The sequence below is a fragment of the Hyla sarda genome, chromosome 7, assembly GCF_029499605.1.
Source record: "Hyla sarda isolate aHylSar1 chromosome 7, aHylSar1.hap1, whole genome shotgun sequence".
NCBI lineage: Eukaryota > Metazoa > Chordata > Amphibia > Anura > Hylidae > Hyla > Hyla sarda.
The window spans coordinates 225348210-225369365 of record NC_079195.1 but is presented as its reverse complement, the minus strand read 5'-3'; the positions used below and the strand labels follow the sequence as shown (position 1 = coordinate 225369365).

Here is a 21156-nt window from a genome sequence, read left to right as displayed (position 1 = left end):
TACTTTCCTCAGATGCAGATGGGGATACAGAAGAGGATACCCCCGGTTGCTGCTGGTCCTGTGGGACAACCTCCATTCCACCTTGTGTGTTTTCTAACTGCTGAGGTGTTGGTGCGGTGTTACCCAAGTCTGGCTGGACCTCCTGTCTTGTTAATATAGACCCAGATATCAAAATCTCCTCCTCTACAGCCTCTGCCCCCGCCACAAGGTCCTCATCAGGAAGCTCCCGGCAGATGTTGTGCCAGGCATTGGGACAGTCCCGGTGAGGGTGACCGATCTCACCACAGAGATTGCACCTGATGTTCTGGCAGTCAGCACTTAGGTGACCAGTTTCCCCACATAGATTACATTTTACCACTGTACATGTATTTGCCAGATGGCCAGGTTTACCACATTTAAAGCACTTTCTGGGCTGACCAGGGTAGAAACAAACGCCCTTTTCCCTCCCAATGAAGAAGGAGTTGGGCAGATGTTGTGTGATGTTCCCATGTTGGCGCAGCTTCACCAGGACCTTCCACCCTCCAGTCCAGATACCGTCATCATCTCTGTTCTTGGTGAGATCAGACACCAGGTCACAATGTCTGCGGAGCCACACCACAATGTCCTGGGGAGGAACAGCTTCATTCCAGAAGATGATGTTTATGATGACGGTATCTGGCTTGGATATGGGAATAAAACTGAATTTACTCCATCCATCCTTGTCTCTGAATCTGGGGAAGTTGGACCAGAACCTATCCAGATTAGACATGAGCTTAAAGCTGACATCATAGCCCTGTCTATCTGGTAGGTTTATTACTGCCAAGATGTCCGCTGGCACAAACCCCATCTGGTGGCACAGGAGCTCCCTCACCACAAACCTCCTATCCGGAAGGTCCTCCTTGGCACCTCTGTGCCGGAATCGCACAACATTCCTCCTTTTAAATGCCTGGCCAGTGTAATTGGCGCTGGAGGTGAAGGATGGAGCACCACGGCTCCAGGCATTTCTAGGAGGAACCTGGCGGGTACCTGCGTCCTGTCTTACAGGGTTGGGGTCTACTCTAGGGGGCCCTGCCACATTTGCTGTGCTTGTGGGTAAAGGGGGGAAATCCTGCACAGTATTTTGTACAATAACACCTGTCCCATCCACCTCTATATCATCATCAGACACAACACCCCACACAGATTGTGCACCCCCTCCAGCCACCGACCCCTCAGGAACATCACAGTCCGCACCCCCAGTCCGTGCCCCAACATTATCACAATCCACACCCCCAGTCCGTGCCCCAACATTAGTGCTCTGCTCCATCACCCCATCACCTTCATACACTGGTAAAAGTCCAATGTCCTGCTGATGTACTGGGACTTCTGGGACTTGTGGTGCCTCTGTTGGTCTCTGCTCCTGCTCAGGCCCAGCTGCAGGTTCCTGTGGCTGTTGTTCCTCGCCATACTTGCATATGTCCCCATCCTGGAAAGAGAACCGTGTCGGCTGTATGAGGGGTCTTGTCCCTTGCTGGGGCTCCTCCGGGGTGATGTCCGGTTCTATATCAGGTTTGGAGTCTGCTTCAAAGTTCAGCCTGTAGTTGGAGAATCGTTCCTGGTTCTTATACGTCTCTGCCAGTGGCCCCATCTTTACCAGTATACAGTCCATCTCCTTTACAATATCTGCGAGCTCAATGCTGAGTGTGTACAGTCTCTTATCATGTAGAGTCTTATACTGGGGATTTGCAGCCTTTAGCATATACACTGAGTCAATCTGCATGTGCAGCATACCCTTCAGGTGCTTGAGCTCCTCCATCCTCCTCACCAGAGCAGGGATCTCCTCCGCCAGCTGTAGCTCTGGTGCCCGGGCGGTCTCTTTGCCCTGCTGGTGGGGTTTGGGCAGTCTCTGAGGCTCCTTGAATGTATCAGACCCATGAGCAGCTGTATCAAGGTCTCTGGCCTGGGATCTGGTGCGGCCTGAGCGGGTCATGCTGGAGACCACATCTTGTTTCTGAAGGTTCTCTTGCAGTGTTTGTCTCTCCAGTGATGTCCTCCTGTGTCTCTGTGCTGGAGAGTGGAGCTGCACACCTGCTGCATATGATCCACTCTGCCCCAGCTCCTGTGCACCATCATGGCCTGGAATAGCAGACTCTGGGTCTCTTACAGAGGTTTCTTTCTTGGAGTCTCTTGGTTGTTCACCAAGCTGAGAGCCTTGGCCGGCCGACTGTATAATATCACACTCACATACACTTGCTGCTTCTTTCTTTACTTTACTCACATCCATGTCTGTACTTTCTTTCTTTGCACTTGCAGTGCTTCCATGCTGAGGACTTCTTTGTGGAAAATCCACTTTAGGATTTACCTCCATATCAGAAAGAGCATTGGAGTTTTCATCCAGTGTAGGCCGAGAAGCCTGGGCCTTGCTTGGGGAGCTTCCCCGCCCAGGGTGGCCCCGCCCTGGGCTTGCTCCAGACATGAGGAGAACCACAGACACACAACCTCACAGCTAGGAGGCAGTATTATAGTAGTTATATTCTTGTATATAGGAGGCAGTATTATAGTAGTTATATTCTTGTATATAGGAGCAGTATTATAGTAGTTATATTCTTGTATATAGGAGCAGTATTATAGTAGTGATATTCTTGTATATAGGAGCAGTGTTATAGTAGTTATATTCTTGTATATAGGAGCAGTATTATAGTAGTTATATTCTTGTATATAGGAGCAGTATTATAGTAGTTATAGTCTTGTACATAGGAGCAGTATTATAGTAGTTATATTCTTGTATATAGGAGCAGTATTATAGTAGTTATATTCTTGTATATAGGAGCAGTATTATAGTAGTTATATTCTTGTATATAGGAGCAGTATTATAGTAGTTATAGTCTTGTATATAGGAGCAGTATTATAGTAGTTATATTCTTGTATATAGGAGCAGTGTTATAGTGGTTATATTCTTGTATATAGGAGCAGTATTATAGTAGTTATATTCTTGTATATAGGAGCAGTATTATAGTAGTTATATTCTTGTATATAGGAGGCAGTATTATAGTAGTTATATTCTTGTATATAGGAGCAGTATTATAGTAGTTATATTCTTGTATATAGGAGTAGTATTATAGTAGTTATATTCTTGTATATAGGAGCAGTATTATTGTAGTTATATTCTTGTATATAGCAGCAGTATTATAGTAGTTATATTCTTGTATATAGGAGCAGTATTATAGTAATTATATTCTTGTATATAGGAGCAGTATTATAGTAGTTATATTCTTGTATATAGGGAGCAGTATTATAGTAGTTATATTCTTGTATATAGGAGCAGTATTATAGTAGTTATATTCTTGTATATAGGGGCAGTATTATAGTAGTTATATTCTTGTTTATAGGGGGCAGTATTATAGTAGTTATATTCTTGTATATAGGAGCAGTATTATAGTAGTTATATTCTTGTATATAGGAGCAGTATTATAGTAGTTATATTCTTGTATATAGGAGGCAGTATTATAGTAGTTATATTCTTGTATATAGGAGCAGTATTATAGTAGTTATATTCTTGTATATAGGAGGCAGTATTATAGTAGTTATATTCTTATACATAGGAGCAGTATTATAGCAGTTATATTCTTGTATATAGGAGCAGTATTATAGTAGTTATATTCTTGTATATAGGAGCAGTATTATAGTAGTTATATTCTTGTATATAGGAGGTAGTATTATAGTAGTTATATTCTTGTATATAGGAGCAGTATTATAGTAGTTATATTCTTGTATATAGGAGACAGTATTATAGTAGTTATATTCTTGTATATAGGAGCAGTATTATAGTAGTTATATTCTTGTATATAGGAGCAGTATTATAGTAGTTATATTCTTGTATATAGGAGCAGTATTATAGTAGTTATATTCTTGTATATAGGAGCAGTATTATAGTGGTTATATTCTTGTATATAGGAGCAGTATTATAGTAGTTACATTCTTGTATATAGGAGCAGTATTATAGTAGTTATATTCTTGTATATAGGAGCAGTATTATAGTGGTTATATTCTTGTATATAGGAGCAGTATTATAGTAGTTACATTCTTGTATATAGGAGCAGTATTATAGTAGTTATATTCTTGTATATAGGAGACAGTATTATAGTAGTTATATTCTTGTATATAGGGGCAGTATTATAGTAGTTATATTCTTGTATATAGGAGCAGTATTATAGTTGTTATATTCTTGTATATAGGAGCAGTATTATAGTAGTTATATTCTTGTATATAGGGGCAGTATTATAGTAGTTATATTCTTGTATATAGGGGCAATATTATAGTAGTTATATTCTTGTATATAGGAGCAGTATTATAGTAGTTATATTCTTGTATATAGGAGCAGTATTATAGTAGTTATATTCTAGTATATAGGAGGCAGTATTATAGTAGTTATATTCTTGTATATAGGAGCAGTATTATAATAGTTATATTCTTGTATATAGGAGCAGTATTATAGTAGTTATATTCCTGTATATAGGAGCAGTATTACAGTAGTTATATTCTTGTATATAGGAGCAGTATTATAGTAGTTATATTCTTGTATATATGGCAGTATTATAGAAGTTACATCAGTATATGGTAGTTATATCAGTATACAGTAGTTAATCCTTACACATGTTGTAAGGCTACAGGATCCCCAATCGTCATTGACCTTTCTTCACGCTCAGATGACATGCGCCCGGGTTTAAAGGAATTGGATCATTTTATGAGATTAATTATACTATAAATTCCATTACCGGCTCTTGTCTATAAACGATAACATATGCGCCAAGCCTGCTGTTTTTTAATTAAAAGTCCAATTATCACTTGTGGTTGGATGCAATGAGAACAAAGGGGGGGGGGGGGTGTTCTGTACCAGCTTATTATCCGTGGTGGTCCTCAGTTCTGCAAGATGGCTGCTCAGTATCTGGCACTCGCTGCGGAAGGATTCTCCCACTGTACACCTGTGTGAAGAGAACAGGAGATCTTTATCATCTAACAAGTCCATTTATTATATATTTTAATAATAATATAATAATAATAATATAACCTGCATTCATTGCCACATTTCAGGAAGAATTCTGTTAATCCAGCACCTGGTTGTTCAGGAATCCAGCATGATGAAAAGTCCTATGGACCCAACAGCAGCAGAAGATCCATGATGAACAGCGCCACTTCTGTGCACAGGCTATGTCTGGTATTGCAGCATTAACTTGAAAGGGTCTTAGCTTCAATATCACACAAAGCCCATGGTCAAGAGTGGCGCTGTTTCTGGATGTAATCATGTTTTTCTAGGATTGCCACAGACATTGTCAATGATGAACCAGGAAATGCATGGACTCAATGCAGATCTTTCTATTTTTAAGACCTCTGCTTGCTGTCAGTAAGTGTTAACATTCTTGCCCGGACAGCCAATGGTGTCTCTAGCTGTTGCAAAACTACAGCTCCCAGCATGCCTGGAGAACAAAGGGTGTCTCCAGCTGTTGTCAAAACTACCACCCAGCATGCCCGGAAATTCAAAGGTGTCTCCAGCTGTTGCAAAACTACAACTCCCAGCATGCCCGGAAAGCCAAGGGTGTCTCCAGCTGTTGCCAAACTACCACCCAACATGCCCAGACAGCCAAAGGTGTCTCCAGCTGTTGCAAAACTACAACTCCCAGCATGCCCGGAAAGCCAAGGGTGTCTCCAGCTGTTGCCAAACTACCACCCAGCATGCCCAGACAGCCAAGGGTGTCTCCAGCTGTTGCAAAACTACAACTCCCAGCATGCCCAGACAGCCAAGGGTGTCTCCAGCTGTTGCCAAACTACCACCCAGCATGCACAGACAGCCAAGGGTGTCTCCAGCTGTTGCCAAACTACCACCCAGCATGCACAGACAGCCAAGGGTGTCTCCAGCTGTTGCAAAACTACAACTCCCAGCATGCCCAGACAGCCAAGGGTGTCTCCAGCTGTTGCCAAACTACCACCCAGCATGCTCGGAGCCAAAGGTGTCTTCAGCTGTTGCCAAACTACCACCCAGCATGCCCAGACAGCCAAGGCTGTCTGGGGCTGTTGCAAAACTACAACTCCCAGCATGCCCATACAGCCAAGGGTGTCTCCAGCTGTTGCAAAACTACAACTCCCAGCATGCCCAGACAGCCAAGGGTGTCTCCAGCTGTTGCAAAACTACAACTCCCAGCATGCCTAGACAGCCAAGGGTGTCTCCAGCTGTTGCCAAACTACCACCCAGCATGCTTGGAAAGCCAAGGGTGTCTCCAGCTGTTGCCAAACTACCACCCAGCATGCCCAGACAGCCAAGAGTGTCTCCAGCTGTTGCAAAACTACAACTCCCAGCATGCCCAGACAGCCAAGGGTATCTCCAGCTGTTGCCAAACTACCACCCAGCATGCTCGGAGAGCCAAAGGTGTTTCCAGCTGTTGCAAAACTACAACTCCCAGCATGCCTGGAAAGCCAAGGGTGTCTCCAGCTGTTGCCAAACTACCACCCAGCATGCTTGGAGAGCTAAAGGTGTCTCCAGCTGTTGCAAAACTACAACTCCCACCATGTCCGGACAGCCGTTGGGTGTCCGGGCATGCTGAAAGTTGTCGTTTTCCAACAGCTGGAGACACACTGTTTGCAAAACACTGCCCTAAACTTTATTATAGGAACGTGAAACATAATATCCAGGTTTGGATTAAGAGAGACACGAAAGAGAAGCCATGAAAGCCTCGTCCTGCGCTGCATCTACATCATTGCCCATTGATCCCATTGCAGGGTACGGTAGGGACACGTGATTTGGCCGCGCTCCCTGTTTTGCGCACAACACGCTGCACGCTGTGTACCGATCAATGGTCTGCACAGCTGGGGGCTGGACACGAATAATGCAGTGAGGCACCTGGTGCTGTATATGAGTCTTGGTCATGTCATTTTGTTTCTACTCTTTTTTTTTTTTCGGTAAAAAGAAACGTACGAATGAGACCGCGCACCGGCGAATTACTGGAAGGGACCCAGGAATCTTTTGGCGATAATAAAGAACTAATCAATTCATTTCGGAATAGGCTTTCTACATGTCCCTGCTGACTCGCTGCATTGTAATTGCTTTAAATGACTATTATTATAATCACCGGCTATTTATAAAGGGCCAGCAGATTACGTAATCCTGAGCAGTATTAAACGCTGTGCACACCTGTGCTTGCAAATAGTCCTGCTTTTTGTTTTTTGTTACATTCCCACCATTTTGTGTATACAGCTCCTTTGCAGACCTATGTATCACCATGTGTGTATTCCAGTGTTTCCCAATCAAGATTCCCCCAGCTGTTGCAAAGCTACAACTCGTAGTATGCCCCGACTGCCAAAGCTGTATACATTCCCTGTCTGCTCCTCTGTGCTGTGCATAAGCTGCTGTCATCCAGGCTGAGCCAGGGTTATTCGGTATAAGAGTTTTACTAGATTGCTCCTTTTCATTGTGCTAGCACAGTTTTCCCAACCAGTGTGCCTCCAGCTGTTGCAAAACTACAACTCCTAACATGACCAGACAGCCAAAGTTGTATTAATTCCCTGTCTGATACTCTGTGCTGTGTATAAACTACTGTAATTCAAGCAGAGTCAGGGTTATTCAGTATAACAGTTTTACTAGATTGCTCATTGTAATAGCACAGGGTTTCCCAACAAGTGGGCCTCCAGCTACAACTTCCAAAATGACCAGACAGCCAAAGTTGTATAAATTCCCTGTCTGCTCCTCTGTGCTGTGCATAAGCTGCTGTCATCCAGGCTGAGCCAGGGTTATTCGGTATAAGAGTTTTACTAGATTTCTCCTTTTCATTGTACTAGCACAGTGTTTCCCAACCAGTGTGCCTCCGGCTGTTGCAAAACTACAACTCCCAAAATGACCAGACAGCTAAAGTTGTATTCATTCCCTGTCTGATACTCTGTGCTGTTTATAATCTGATGTAATTCAAGCAGAGTCAGGGTTATTCAGTATAACAGTTTTACTAGATGGCTCATTGTAATAGCATAGGATTTCCCAACCAGCGGGCTCCAGCTGTTGCAAAACTACAATTCCCAGCATGCCCAGACAGGCAGTTGATCCTCTGTGAGCTTGGTCAATCCTCCCCAAGTCAATGGTTGTGGGAGAAGTCCATGGTGAAGGGGGAATCCAAAACCAGTTAGAACCAGTTTGGGAATGGCTGAATTGCTAGGCATACGTACACCTAGGCCACACGTCTTCTACCTAGGTAAAATCCTGCCTACAATCAAGTCACTGTTCCTGTTCACGCTCTGAGGAAAACACACTAATGTTTTTAATCTCCAAAAGGAAGTTCATTGTCTATGCCAGAGAAAAGATGACTGAACAAGAGCCTCTCTGCAATACACTAATCTCTGCATTGGCCTCTCGAGTTAGTGCCGCTTGGCTGTCGCATCATGAATATTTCCCTAGATACGTCCATCTGGATAATATGTTACAGACCACAATGTGAAGATAAAGTGCACACGCTCTTAATCTCCAAGAGTGAGTTAAAGGGGTACTCTGCCCCTAGACATCTTATGCCCTATGAAAAGGATAGGGGATAACATGTCTGATCACGGGGGTCCCGCCGCTGGGGACCCCGGCGATCTCGGCTGTGACACCCCAGACATCCGAATGACTGGTGATGCGGGGCGGAGGCTTGTGACATCACGGCCACGATCCCTCAATGCAAGTCTTTGGGAGGGGGCGTGACGGCCGCCACGCCCCCTCCCATAGACTTGGATTGAGGAGGCGTGACCGTAATGTCACGAGCGGGCACCGCCGTGACGTTACAAGCCTCTGGTGCTGCACCCGACACTCTAAAGAAACAGTAGCAGGGAGATCGTGAGGGACCCCACCAGCGGGACCCCCATGATCAAACATCTTATCCCCTATCCTTTTGACAGGGGATAAGATGTCTAGGGGCGGAGTACTCCTTTAATTGTCTACATAAGAGAGAAGATGACTGAACAAGGGTCTCTCTGCAACACACAAGTCTCCCAGGTAGCCTACAGCATGACGCTCATCCTCACAGCTTAGACAGTGTCTACTGTACGGCTGTATATTATGTGCACGCATTGCCTTATGAAAGCAACAACAAACTGGAGACTGTGCAAAGACGCGATAATACGAGGTCAAACACTATTTCCATTATAGTGAGAGAGAGGATGACCCTGTGATGAGGGATCAGATGGAGAGGCGGGAGGTCCTGGGCCGCCATCACCGTACTTCATAGCGGATTTGGCTTCTCTGCAGTTCAGACGCATTGCACGGTGCTGCATGCTGTGCAAGAACTGCTGATATCTACAAATAGCATGCACCAAAGAAGTATTAGCGGTCCTGAAATACAGCTGCTAGGATGGTGTTTCCCAACCAGTGTGCCTCCAGCTGTTCAAAACTACAACTCCCAGCATGCCCAGGCAGCCTTTGGATAGTGTTTCCCAACCAGTGTGCCTCCAGCTCTTGCAAAACTACAACTCCCAGCATGCCCAGACAGCCTTAGGATAGTGTTTCCCAACCAGTGTGCCTCCAGCTGTTCAAAACTACAACTCCCAGCATGCCCAGGCAGCCTTTGGATAGTGTTTCCCAACCAGTGTGCCTCCAGCTGTTGCAAAACTACAACTCCCAGCATGCCCAGACAGCCTTAGGATAGTGTTTCCCAACCAGTGTGCCTCCAGCTGTTACAAAACTACAACTCCCAGCATGCCCAGACAGCCTTTGGATAGTGTTTCCCAACCAGTGTGCCTCAAGCTGTTACAAAATTACAACTCCCAGCATGCATTGACAGCCAATGGCTGCTAGCAGGTTGACCAAGATCCACTACTGGTATCATGAAAGCCTCTATGAGCAGAGAATAAGAGAATAAGCTCAAACCTTTTCCTCCCAGTCCCACAACAGGACACCCTGAACTCATATACCGCCCTAGAGAGTTTCAGCCTATTCCAAGTAACACTATGGAGCAGGATTTTGTATGGGGCCCCCTCTATTTAATGTGCACCAACTGAAGGTACCCAACGGCGGATAGGACAAAGATTACAGAGAGCTGCAGGTGTGCTTGTGGGTGGGTGGGTGAGACCTATGTACACACTGTATTTGTCTGATTTGTGCTATACTATACCTTTTTCTTACCTTTTCCTATATGCAAAACAAAGTTAGTTTCAAGTTAGCTTTTTGTCAGCCCCAAAACCCTGTTACCGGAGTAACTGTCAAAAAGTTGCACAATTGCCCAAACCCTTAACACTTCGTCGATAGTTTTTTTTTTTTTTTTTACATTTTTCTTAAATGTGCATAAAAATAGTGTAAAAAATAGTGAATAAGACCCTTGGAATTTCGGCTCCGTCTCTGACAGCCTATATGGCAGAATATCCTGCTATAACATGTGCTGTATGTGTCCGTCCTGTAGTCATTATTCTTGTTAGCGGGTAATAATTGCGCACAATTGTCCCGACGTGTAGTGATGTCACTGACAGGAGGCAGGTGGTAATATCAGGCCTGATCCCTCATACGACGCGTTTCACAGACTCCTCTTTCATCGTGGATATAGTCTGTTCCTGCTCTGATTTCAGTAGGTCGGTGTCTGTCTATTCTTCGGTGTGACCCCGCATATTTCTGTGACGTTACTGTGCAGTTCTTGATGACTGTTTGTGCAGGTGCTGGATACTGAATCCGGGCTCTGACATCTGCTTTCTATGAAAATAACCTACAGATTGAACGGTGACATCACTGCGCAGCTACAACCTGCTGTAGGAAATATCTATACAGTGGCTATTCAATTGTTGCAGAACTACAACTCTCAGCATGCTCTGAGACATAGGCAATGTGTACTCAAATAGTGGTCAACAAGGCATAAAGTTTTTTCAAAACTACAACTACCAGCATGCCTGCACATCCTTAGGCCAGTGTTACCCAACTAGGGCGTCTCCAGCTGTTGCAAAACTACAACTCCCAGTATGCCTGGACAGCCTTAGGCCAGTGTTTCCCAACTAGGGTGCCTTCAGCTGTTGCAAAACTACAACTCCCAGCATGCCTGGACAGCCTTTGACCAGGGTTTCCCAACCAGTGTTCCTCCAGCTGTTGCAAAACTACAACTCCCAGTATGCCTGGACAGCCTTTGTCTAGTGTTTCCAAACTAGAGTGCCTCCGGCTGTTGCAAAACTAAAACTCCCAGCATGCCTGGACAGCCTTAGGCCAGTGTTTCCCAACTAGTGTTCCTCCAGCTGTTGCAAAACTACAACTCCCAGCATGCCTGGACAGCCTTTGTCTAGTGTTTCCCAACTAGAGTGCCTCCAGCTGTTGCAAAACTACAACCTCCAGCATGCCTGGACAGCCTTAGGCCAGTGTTTCCCAACTAGAGTGCCCCCGGCTGTTGCAAAACTACAACTCCCAGCATGCCTGTACAGCCTTTGGCCAGGGTTTCAAAACCAGTGTGCCTCCAGCTGTTGCAAAACTACAATTCTCGGGATGCCCAGACAGCCTTTGTCCAGTGTTTCCCAACCAGGATGTCTCCAGCTGTTGCAAAACTACAACTTCCAGCATGCCCAGACAGCCTTCGGCTGTCTGGGCATGCTGGGAGTTGTAGTTTTTCAACAGCTGGAGGAATCCTAGTTGAGAAACACTGGAATAAAGAAAAGTACCCAGGTCCAGGGTTACACAGCCACACACAAAAAAGATAGGCATTAGCCAAACGTTCTCTATCTCTCCTATAATTCCCCCCATATACATGAACACTCAGCTCGGCTGAGCATTCATGTGTTCTCAATGGAGAGAGTGGAGTTGGTGAGTCTGTCTCCTCTGGTGGCGGCTTATCTTGTGCTTATAAAATCCAACATGCCTGTCTCTTGGGAGTTCCTCATCTTCGGGAAAGCATTCATCATGTTTGTCCGAAAGAAGAAGGCTAAACAAGGGCTTCTCTGCAATACACTAATCTCTTCTGTGGCCTACAGTCAGAGCAGGTGCTGGATGTTTGTCACATTAGTTTTACTGCCCATATCTCTATAAGTATCATGTCACAACTGATTTACAGGGGCGCAGCAATGTTTGCTGTAGTGCACAGCCGATTCCTTGTTGTGCTAGACACAGCGCTGCCATTAGGTTGCGTCTGGAAGTGCAGCTCAAACTGCTTAGGATGTGTATGATTTAGGAACTCATATCAATAGTGTCTGTAAGTTCTCTTACAATATTTCCAAACCAAAGAGCCTCCAGCTGTTGCAGAACTACAACTCCCAGCATGTCTGCACAGCCAAAGGCCAATGTGTTTCAACCAATGTGTTTCTAGCTGTTGCCAAACTACAACTCCCAGCATGCCCGGACAGCCAAAGGCAAAAAACCTAAAAGCGCTTCCCCTACCCCAGTGTTTCCCAACCAGGGTGACTCCAGATGTTGCAAAACTACAACTCCCAGCATGCCTGGACAGCCTTCGGCTGTCCAGGCATGCTGGGAGTTGTAGTTTTGCAACCCCTGGAGGCACCCTTTTTGGGAAACACTGCCCTACCCTACACCCCAAGACAGTTTTTCCCAATCAGGGTGCCTGCAGCTGTTGCAAAATAACAACTCTCAGTATGCCTGGAAAGCCTTTAGTTGTCCGGGCATGCTGGGAGTTGTAGTTTTGCAAGAGCCAGAGACACATTGGTTGGGAAACACTGTACTAGGACAACAAATAAGAGCAATCTAGTAAAACTCTCATACTAAATAACCCTGGCTCTGCCTAGATGAAAGCAGTTTATGCATAGCGCAGAGGAGCAGACAGGGAATGAATACAGCTTTGGCTATCCGAGCATGCAGGGAGCTGCAGTTTGCCAGCAGCTGGAAGCTCCCTGGTTGGGAAACACTGTTCCATGTGTTCCCATACTTAACATGCTCCATAGGCGAGCAAAAAGAAAGGTAACACAGAAAAAAGATAGCATGAATGCAGGTTCAGACTACGTAGGGTTCTTTTTATGTAGTCTGTTGCCATGGTGACACATAATCCTGCACAGAAATTGTAGGCTGTCCAGGCATGGTGGGAGGCACAATGGTTAGGATATACTGTCTTAGAGTATAGAATATTAATTATAGGTGCTGCCTAGAATACTTTTCAGCTATATACTAGCCACTGTACACCGTTGCGAACCGCGGCATTCATTCGGCTTGGTATACAACGCCCCACTGCTATCTAGCTGATATTACTTCACATTCATTTCCTGTTAAAGCTCCATAACCCGCTGACTTAACTACGTGAATAAATAAATGGCGTGCATGGTAAAGTATGCGGAGTAACAAAGATTACGGCAACTTCCATCGCAGCATCTGATAAGAAGGGAAGGAGCCCATTTATATACGTATCATAAATCTGCGCAGGTCTTTTAATAAAGCCGCACTCTGCACAACGCCACGTGTTTGCCTAAGACACATTTAAAAGAGCGGAAAGATGGAGACTATATTAAAAAAAAATAAAGTTCATGGGGTCAGGGGACATAAAGAGGAGACAAAAACAGACTTAAAGGGATACTCCGCTGGAAAACATTTATTTTTTATTTTTTAAATCAACTGGTGCCAGAAAGTTAAAAAGATTTGTAAATGACTTCTATTTAAAAATCTTAATCCTTCCAGTACTTATCAGCTGCGGTATTCTCCACAGGAAGTTCTTTTATTTTTGAATTTCCTTTCTGTCTGACCACAGTGCTCTCTGCTGACACCTCTGTCCATGTCAGGAACTGTCCAGAGTAGGAACAAATCCCCATAGAAAACCTCTCCTGCTCTGGACAGTTCCTGACATGGACAGAGGTGTCAGCAGAGAGCACTGTGGTCAGACAGAAAGGAAATTCGAAAAGAAAAGAACTTCCTGTGGAGCATACAGCAGCTGATAAGTACTGGAAGGTATTAAGATTTTTAAATAGAAGTAATTTACAAATCTGTTTAACTCTCCGGCACCAGTTGATATGAAAATAAATTGTTGTACCCCTTTAACGCACTGTTTCCCAAGCAGTGTGCCTCCAGCTGTGGCAAAACTACAACTTCCAGCATGCCCGGACAGCCAAAGGTGTCTCTAGCTGTTTCAAAACTACCATCCAGCATGCCCGGACAGCTAAAGGTGTCTCTAGCTGTTTCAAAACTACCATCCAGCATGCCCGGACAGCTAAAGGTGTCTCCAGCTGTTGCAAAACTACAACTCCCAGCATGCATGCACAGCCAAAGGTGTCTCCAGCTGTTTCAAAACTACAACTTCCAGCATGCCTGGACAGCCAAAGGTGTCTCCAGCTGTTGCCAAACTACCACCCAATATGCCCGGACAGCTAAAGGTGTCTCCAGCTGTTTCAAAACTACAACTCCCAGCATGCCCGGACAGCTAAAGGTGTCTCCAGCTGTTGCAAAACTACAACTCCCAGCATGCCTGCACAACCAAAGGTGTCTCCAGCTGTTTCAAAACTAAAACTTTCAGCATGCCCGGACAGCCAAAGGTGTCTCCAGCTGTTGCCAAACTACCACCCAGTATGCCCGGACAGCTAAAGGTGTCTCCAGCTGTTGCAAAGCTACCACCCAGCATGCCCGGACAGCTCTAAAGGTGTCTCCAGCTGTTTCAAAACTACAACTTCCAGCATGCCCGGACAGCCAAAGGTGTCTCTAGCTGTTGCAAAACTACAACTCCCAGCATGCATGCACAGCCAAAGGTGTCTCCATCTGTTTCAAAACTACAACTTCTAGCATGCCCGGACAGCCAAAGGTGTCTCCAGCTGTTCCCAAACTACCACCCAGCATGCCGGACAGCTAATGGTGTCTCCAGCTGTTGCAAAACTACCACCCAGCATGCCCGGACAGCCAAAGGTTTCTCCATCTGTTTCAAAACTACAACTTCCAGCATGCCCGGAAAGCCAAAGGTGTCTCCAGCTGTTACCAAACTACCACCCAGCATGCCGGACAGCTAATGGTGTCTCCAGCTGTTGCAAAACTACCACCCAGCATGCCTGGACAGCTAAAGGTGTCTCCAGCTGTTTCAAAACTACAACTCCCAGCATGCCCGGAAAGCCAAAGGTGTCTCCAGCTGTTACCAAACTACCACCCAGCATGCCGGACAGCTAATGGTGTCTCCAGCTGTTGCAAAACTACCACCCAGCATGCCCGGACAGCTAAAGGTGTCTCCAGCTGTTTCAAAACTACAACTCCCAGCATGCCCGGACAGCCGTTGGCTGTCCGGGCATGCTGGGGGTTGTAGTTTTGCCACAGCTGGAAGCACACTGGTTGGGAAGCACTGCCATAGCAAAAGACATGGTATAGACTGTGAATGTTTGCCTTATTTCAGCAAAATGATGTCCTCCAGAGCTGCTCTTCCCATCTATACATGGAGCTGTTTTTTGGTCACCTGGTCACCCAGTCTGTATAAAATTACATACAGACATTTCCTTTTCTTCCCTCTTTTTTGTCTCTATGTTTGAAGTGCAACACCACAAATACAACAGAAGTACGTGCTCCAGAGCTGCTCTTCCTAACTATATCTGGACCACAATAAACACGCCTTTGGGCACTCAGTATATAATGTATATACAGTCCCTTCCCCAGACCTCTCCCTCCTCTCTCTCTCTCTTACTTTACCACCATTTTGACTGCGCCAATTTCACTTGAAAAGGCAGAAGTATGCGCTTCAGAGCTAGGGTCACCACCTTTCTTGCAAAAAAAAAATTACCAGCCATGCTAATTTGCATAATTAATTATATATGCGTGACATCACAGGATACATATATGCGGGTAATTTTGTCCTATTCTGACTCCTATAACTTTTTTATTTCTTCTTATACGGCCTGTATGAGGGTCATTTTTTGCGCCCCAATCTGTCGTTTTTAACAGGACCATTTTTGTTTTGATGTGACTTTTTTTTATCACTTTTTTTTTATTAAATTCAGAAGTTACAGTTAGTTACTAACTACAACTCCCAGCATGCCCTGATACAGCCTGTGGCTCCGCAGCTGCCCCAAGCAAAAAACTACAACTCCCAGCATTTTGGACTATCTAGTAGTATATAGTATATGTCAGTGTTTCCCAAACAGGAGTGCCTCCAGCTGTTGTAAAACTACAACACCCAGCATGCCTCAGCGGAACAATTTTCAGTGCTTTGACAGGACGCTAGCAACTCTAAGGGTCCTTTTTCTTCAGCTTTCTCCACTGTATAGGATAACAGTGCCCTGGCGTCACAAAGTGACCAGGTATTTCCACCAACACCACCCCGTGAGCCGATGCCACAAGCTGTGCTTCAGAGCTGTTCTTCCAAACCATATTGTAAACACAATCAATTAGTTACAAGACCATACAGTGCTGTCTTGGATTATTCTGTATACAAGTACATACAGACACTTCCCAGTACCTCTCCCTCCTCTTCTGTGCCTGGAATGCCAGTTTTACATCAATTGTTTATGCAATAAAAATTCCATTAATTTCTACGATTTAAATAATTTATAATGATACAGCAAGAAATAGGATTTTTACATAAGTTTTACAATGGGGTCACTTGAACTTGAAGACAAAGTTGAATGAGACAGAGATACAATGTAACAACCAACATGAGATGATACAATGTAGCAACCAACATGATACGGATACCATAGAACAACCAACCGTAGAAGGAGATAAAATGTAACAGCCAACACGAGACAGAGACACAATGTAACAACCCACACAAGACGGACACAATGTAACAATCAACATGAGACAGATACAATGTAACAATCAACATGAGATGGACACAATTTAACAACCAACATGAGACGGATACAATGTAACAACCAACATGAGACGGATATAATGTAACAACCAACATGAGACGGATACAATGTAACAACCAACGCGAGACGGATACAATGTAACAACCAACATGAGGCGGATACAATGTAACAACCAACATGAGAAGGATACAATGTAACAACCAACATGAGACGGATACAATGTAACAACCAACATGAGACGGATACAATGTAACAACCAACATGAGACAGATACAATGTAACAACCAACATGAGACGGATACAATGTAACAACCAACATGAGACGGATACAATGTAACAACCAACATGAGACGGATACAATGTGACAACCAACATGAGACGGATACAATGTGACAACCAACATGAGACGGATACAATTTAACAACCAACATGAGACGGATACAATGTAACAACCAACATGAGACGGATACAATGTAACAACCAACATGAGACGGATACAATTTAACAACCAACCTGAGACGGATACAATGTAACAACCAACATGAGAAGGATACAATGTAACAACCAACATGAGACGGATACAATTTAACAACCAACCTGAGACGGATACAATGTAACAACCAACATGAGAAGGATACAATGTAACAACCAACATGAGACGGATACAATGTAACAACCAACATAAGACGGATACAATGTAACAACCAACATGAGACGGATACAATTTAACAACCAACATGAGACGGATACAATGTAACAACCAACATGAGATGGATACAATGTAACAACCAACATGAGACGGATACAATTTAACAACCAACCTGAGACGGATACAATGTAACAACCAACATGAGAAGGATACAATGTAACAACCAACATGAGACGGATACAATTTAACAACCAACCTGAGACGGATACAATGTAACAACCAACATGAGAAGGATACAATGTAACAACCAACATGAGACGGATACAATGTAACAACCAACATAAGACGGATACAATGTAACAACCAACATGAGACGGATACAATGTAACAACCAACATAAGACGGATACAATGTAACAACCAACATGAGACGGATACAATGTAACAACCAACATGAGACGGATACAATTTAACAACCAACCTGAGACGGATACAATGTAACAACCAACATGAGAAGGATACAATGTAACAATCAACATGAGATGGATACAATGTAACAACCAACATAAGACGGATACAATGTAACAACCAACATGAGACGGATACAATGTAACAACCAACATGAGATGATACAATGTAACAACCAACATGAGACGGATATAATGTAACAACCAACATGAGACAGATACAATGTAACAACCAACATGAGACGGATATAATGTAACAACCAACATGAGACGGATACAATGTAACAACCAACCTGAGACGGATACAATGTAACAACCAACATGAGGCAGTGATACAATGTAACAACCGACATGAGACGGATACAATGTAACAACAAACATGAGGCAGGGATACAATGTAACAACAAACATGAGGCTCTTACAATGTAACAACCAACATGAGGCAGTGATACAATGTAACAACCGACATGAGACGGATACAATGTAACAACAAACATGAGGCAGGGATACAATGTAACAACAAACATGAGGCTCTTACAATGTAACAACAAACATGAGGCAGGGATACAATGTAACAACAAACATGAGGCTCTTACAATGTAACAACCATCATGAGGCAGGGATACAATGTAACAACAAACATGAGGCTCTTACAATGTAACAACAAACATGAGGTAGGGATACAATGTAACAACCGACATGAGGTTCTTACAATGTAACAACCAATGGAATGTTTCCAGGTCTTCAGCAGACCATCACACTGTAGTGATTCAAAGCCTCCGAAGCCAAACGGTTCAGCTCGGCTACATAATTTTGCATACATTACATCTTTTTGGTGGTCTGTAGTCTCCATGTCAGCCATCCCTGCCTGGGAGTATACAGAATATTACATCTGGAAATGATCATGGAGAGCACAATAATTTTGCAGAAATGCGGCTCTGGTGATCGGTGGGAATCTGTAGCTAATGGATGGGAAAGAACAATGTATAAATTCCAGGGATCTGCGCGACATGTGACGGTATAAAGCAGCATTCATTTCATGAGCACCCCCCCCTGAAAAAGTCCTTGTGCACATGGCAGGGCCATCTGGACAATGCCCGTATGGCGGTACATGAAGAACTACAGCTCCGTGCTATGTCCTCCATTATAGTTATATTCTCTTCTATGAATTCCTCAATCAAATAGAACATCTCATATTACCTTTTACATATGTCTCTGCAAGAAATCACAAATACAGAGGAAACATACAGCCCTAAAGATTTTTCCCTAAACCTACTATGGATCATCATAGAACAGTGTGCATTACACTTCAGGGCAAGGTTTCCCAACCAGTGTGCCTCCAGCTGTTGCAAAACTACAACTTCAGCCACAGCTGTATTCATTCCCTGTCTGCTCCGCTGCATTGTGCATAAGCTGTCACCCAGGCAGAGCCCAGGTTATTCAGTATGAGAGTTTTAATTGCTTCTATTTGATGTCCTATAACAATGTTTTCCAACCAGTGTGCCTCTGGCTGTGGCAACACTACAACTCCCAGCATGCCCGGACATCCATTGGCTGTCCGGGCGTGCTGAAAGTTGTAGTTTTGCAACAGTTAGAGCCACACTGGTTGGGAAAAACTGTCTCAGGTTGTAGGGTAGGCGAAGCGTTTTTATGCTTTTGAGGCCATATTTGACAAATTATCCTGTTTATTTATAATTGACTCTTAACATTGAAACAAAGGATAAAACAAAACGATTAATAATGATTGTGCTTCTCCTGATTACAGTTCTGCTTTTTGTGATTAGAAAGAGTCATCAAGATTGTGTGGTCAGACATATACCCTCCGCTGATCTCCTAAAATGCTGAGAAACCTCTGCCATAAGGTCTGCAGAATAGTGAGTACAGCTCTGGAGTATAATACAGGATATAACTCAGGATCAGTACAGGATAAGTAATGTAATGTATGTACACAGTGACCTCACCAGCAGAATAATGAGTACAGCTCTGGAGTATAATACAGGATATAACTCAGGATCAGTACAGGATAAGTAATGTAATGTATGTACACAGTGACCTCACCAGCAGAATAATGAGTACAGCTCTGGAGTATAATACAGGATATAACTCAGGATCAGTACAGGATAAGTAATGTAATGTATGTACACAGTGACCCCACCAGCAGAATAGTGAGTACAGCTCTGGAGTATAATACAGGATATAACCCAGGATCAGTACAGGATAAGTAATGTAATGTATGTGCACAGTGACCTCACCAGCAGAATAGTGAGTACAGCTCTGGAGTATAATACAGGATATAACTCAGGATCAGTACAGGATAAGTAATGTAATGTATGTACACAGTGACCTCACCAGCAGAATAGTGAGTACAGCTCTGGGGTATAATACAGGATATAACTCAGGATCAGTACAGAATAAGTAATGTAATGTATGTACACAGTGACCTCACCAGCAGAATAGTGAGTACAGCTCTGGAGTATAATACAGGATATAACTCAGGATCAGTACAGGATAAGTAATGTAATGTATGTACACAGTGACCTCACCAGCAGAATAGTGAGTACAGCTCTGGAGTATAATACAGGATATAACTCAGGATCAGTACAGGATAAGTAATGTAATGTATGTACACAGTGACCTCACCAGCAGAATAATGAGTACAGCTCTGGAGTATAATACAGGCTATAACTCAGGATCAGTACAGGATAAGTAATGTAATGTATGTGCACAGTGACCTCAGCAGCAGAATAGTGAGTACAGCTCTGGAGTATAATACAGGATATAACTCAGGATCAGTACAGGATAAGTAATGTAATGTATGTACACAGTGACCTCACCAGCAGAATAGTGAGTACAGCTCTGGAGTATAATACAAGATATAACTCAGGGTCAGTACAGGATAAGTAATGTAATGTATGTACACAGTGACCTCACCAGCAGAATAGTGAGTACAGCTCTGGAGTATAATACAGGATATAACTCAGGATCAGTACAGGATAAGTAATGTAATGTATGTACACAGTGACCTCACCAGCAGAATAGTGAGTACAGCTCTGGAGTATAATACAGGATATAACTCAGGATCAGTACAGGATCAGTAATGTAATGTATGTACACAGTGACCTCACCAGCAGAATAGTGAGTCCAGCTCTGGAGTAAGGTTGGGTGTGTCTGTGCTCCTGTGACTTCCAGCAAACTTCCAGAGAAGCAGACTTTTCTTCCGCCCCTCCCCAGGTGTGTGGCAGACTCCTGGGTAGGGATCTCTGCTATGGAGCCCCGGGAATCCAGGACTTCATTTTGCGCTCCCCGTTCTAGGCCGGAGGGGTGTGTGTTGCGCGAACATGCAACGGCCAGTAGCCAGGATGGGGTCAGAAGATCGACCAGGGCCCACAGC

The 21156-nt window shown here is 44.0% G+C and overlaps 1 protein-coding gene across 2 annotated transcripts in view; it reads right to left on the bottom strand.

Annotated features, from left to right (window-relative positions):
• The window catches only part of KANK4 (KN motif and ankyrin repeat domains 4), a 154744-nt gene that overhangs the window by 28429 nt on the left and 105159 nt on the right, over positions 1–21156 (bottom strand). For both annotated transcript variants that reach the window (XM_056532890.1, XM_056532891.1), the window contains one exon: positions 4853–4940. In XM_056532890.1, coding sequence (XP_056388865.1) covers positions 4853–4940 — 88 coding nt within the window. The remainder of the gene's footprint in view (positions 1–4852; positions 4941–21156) is intronic.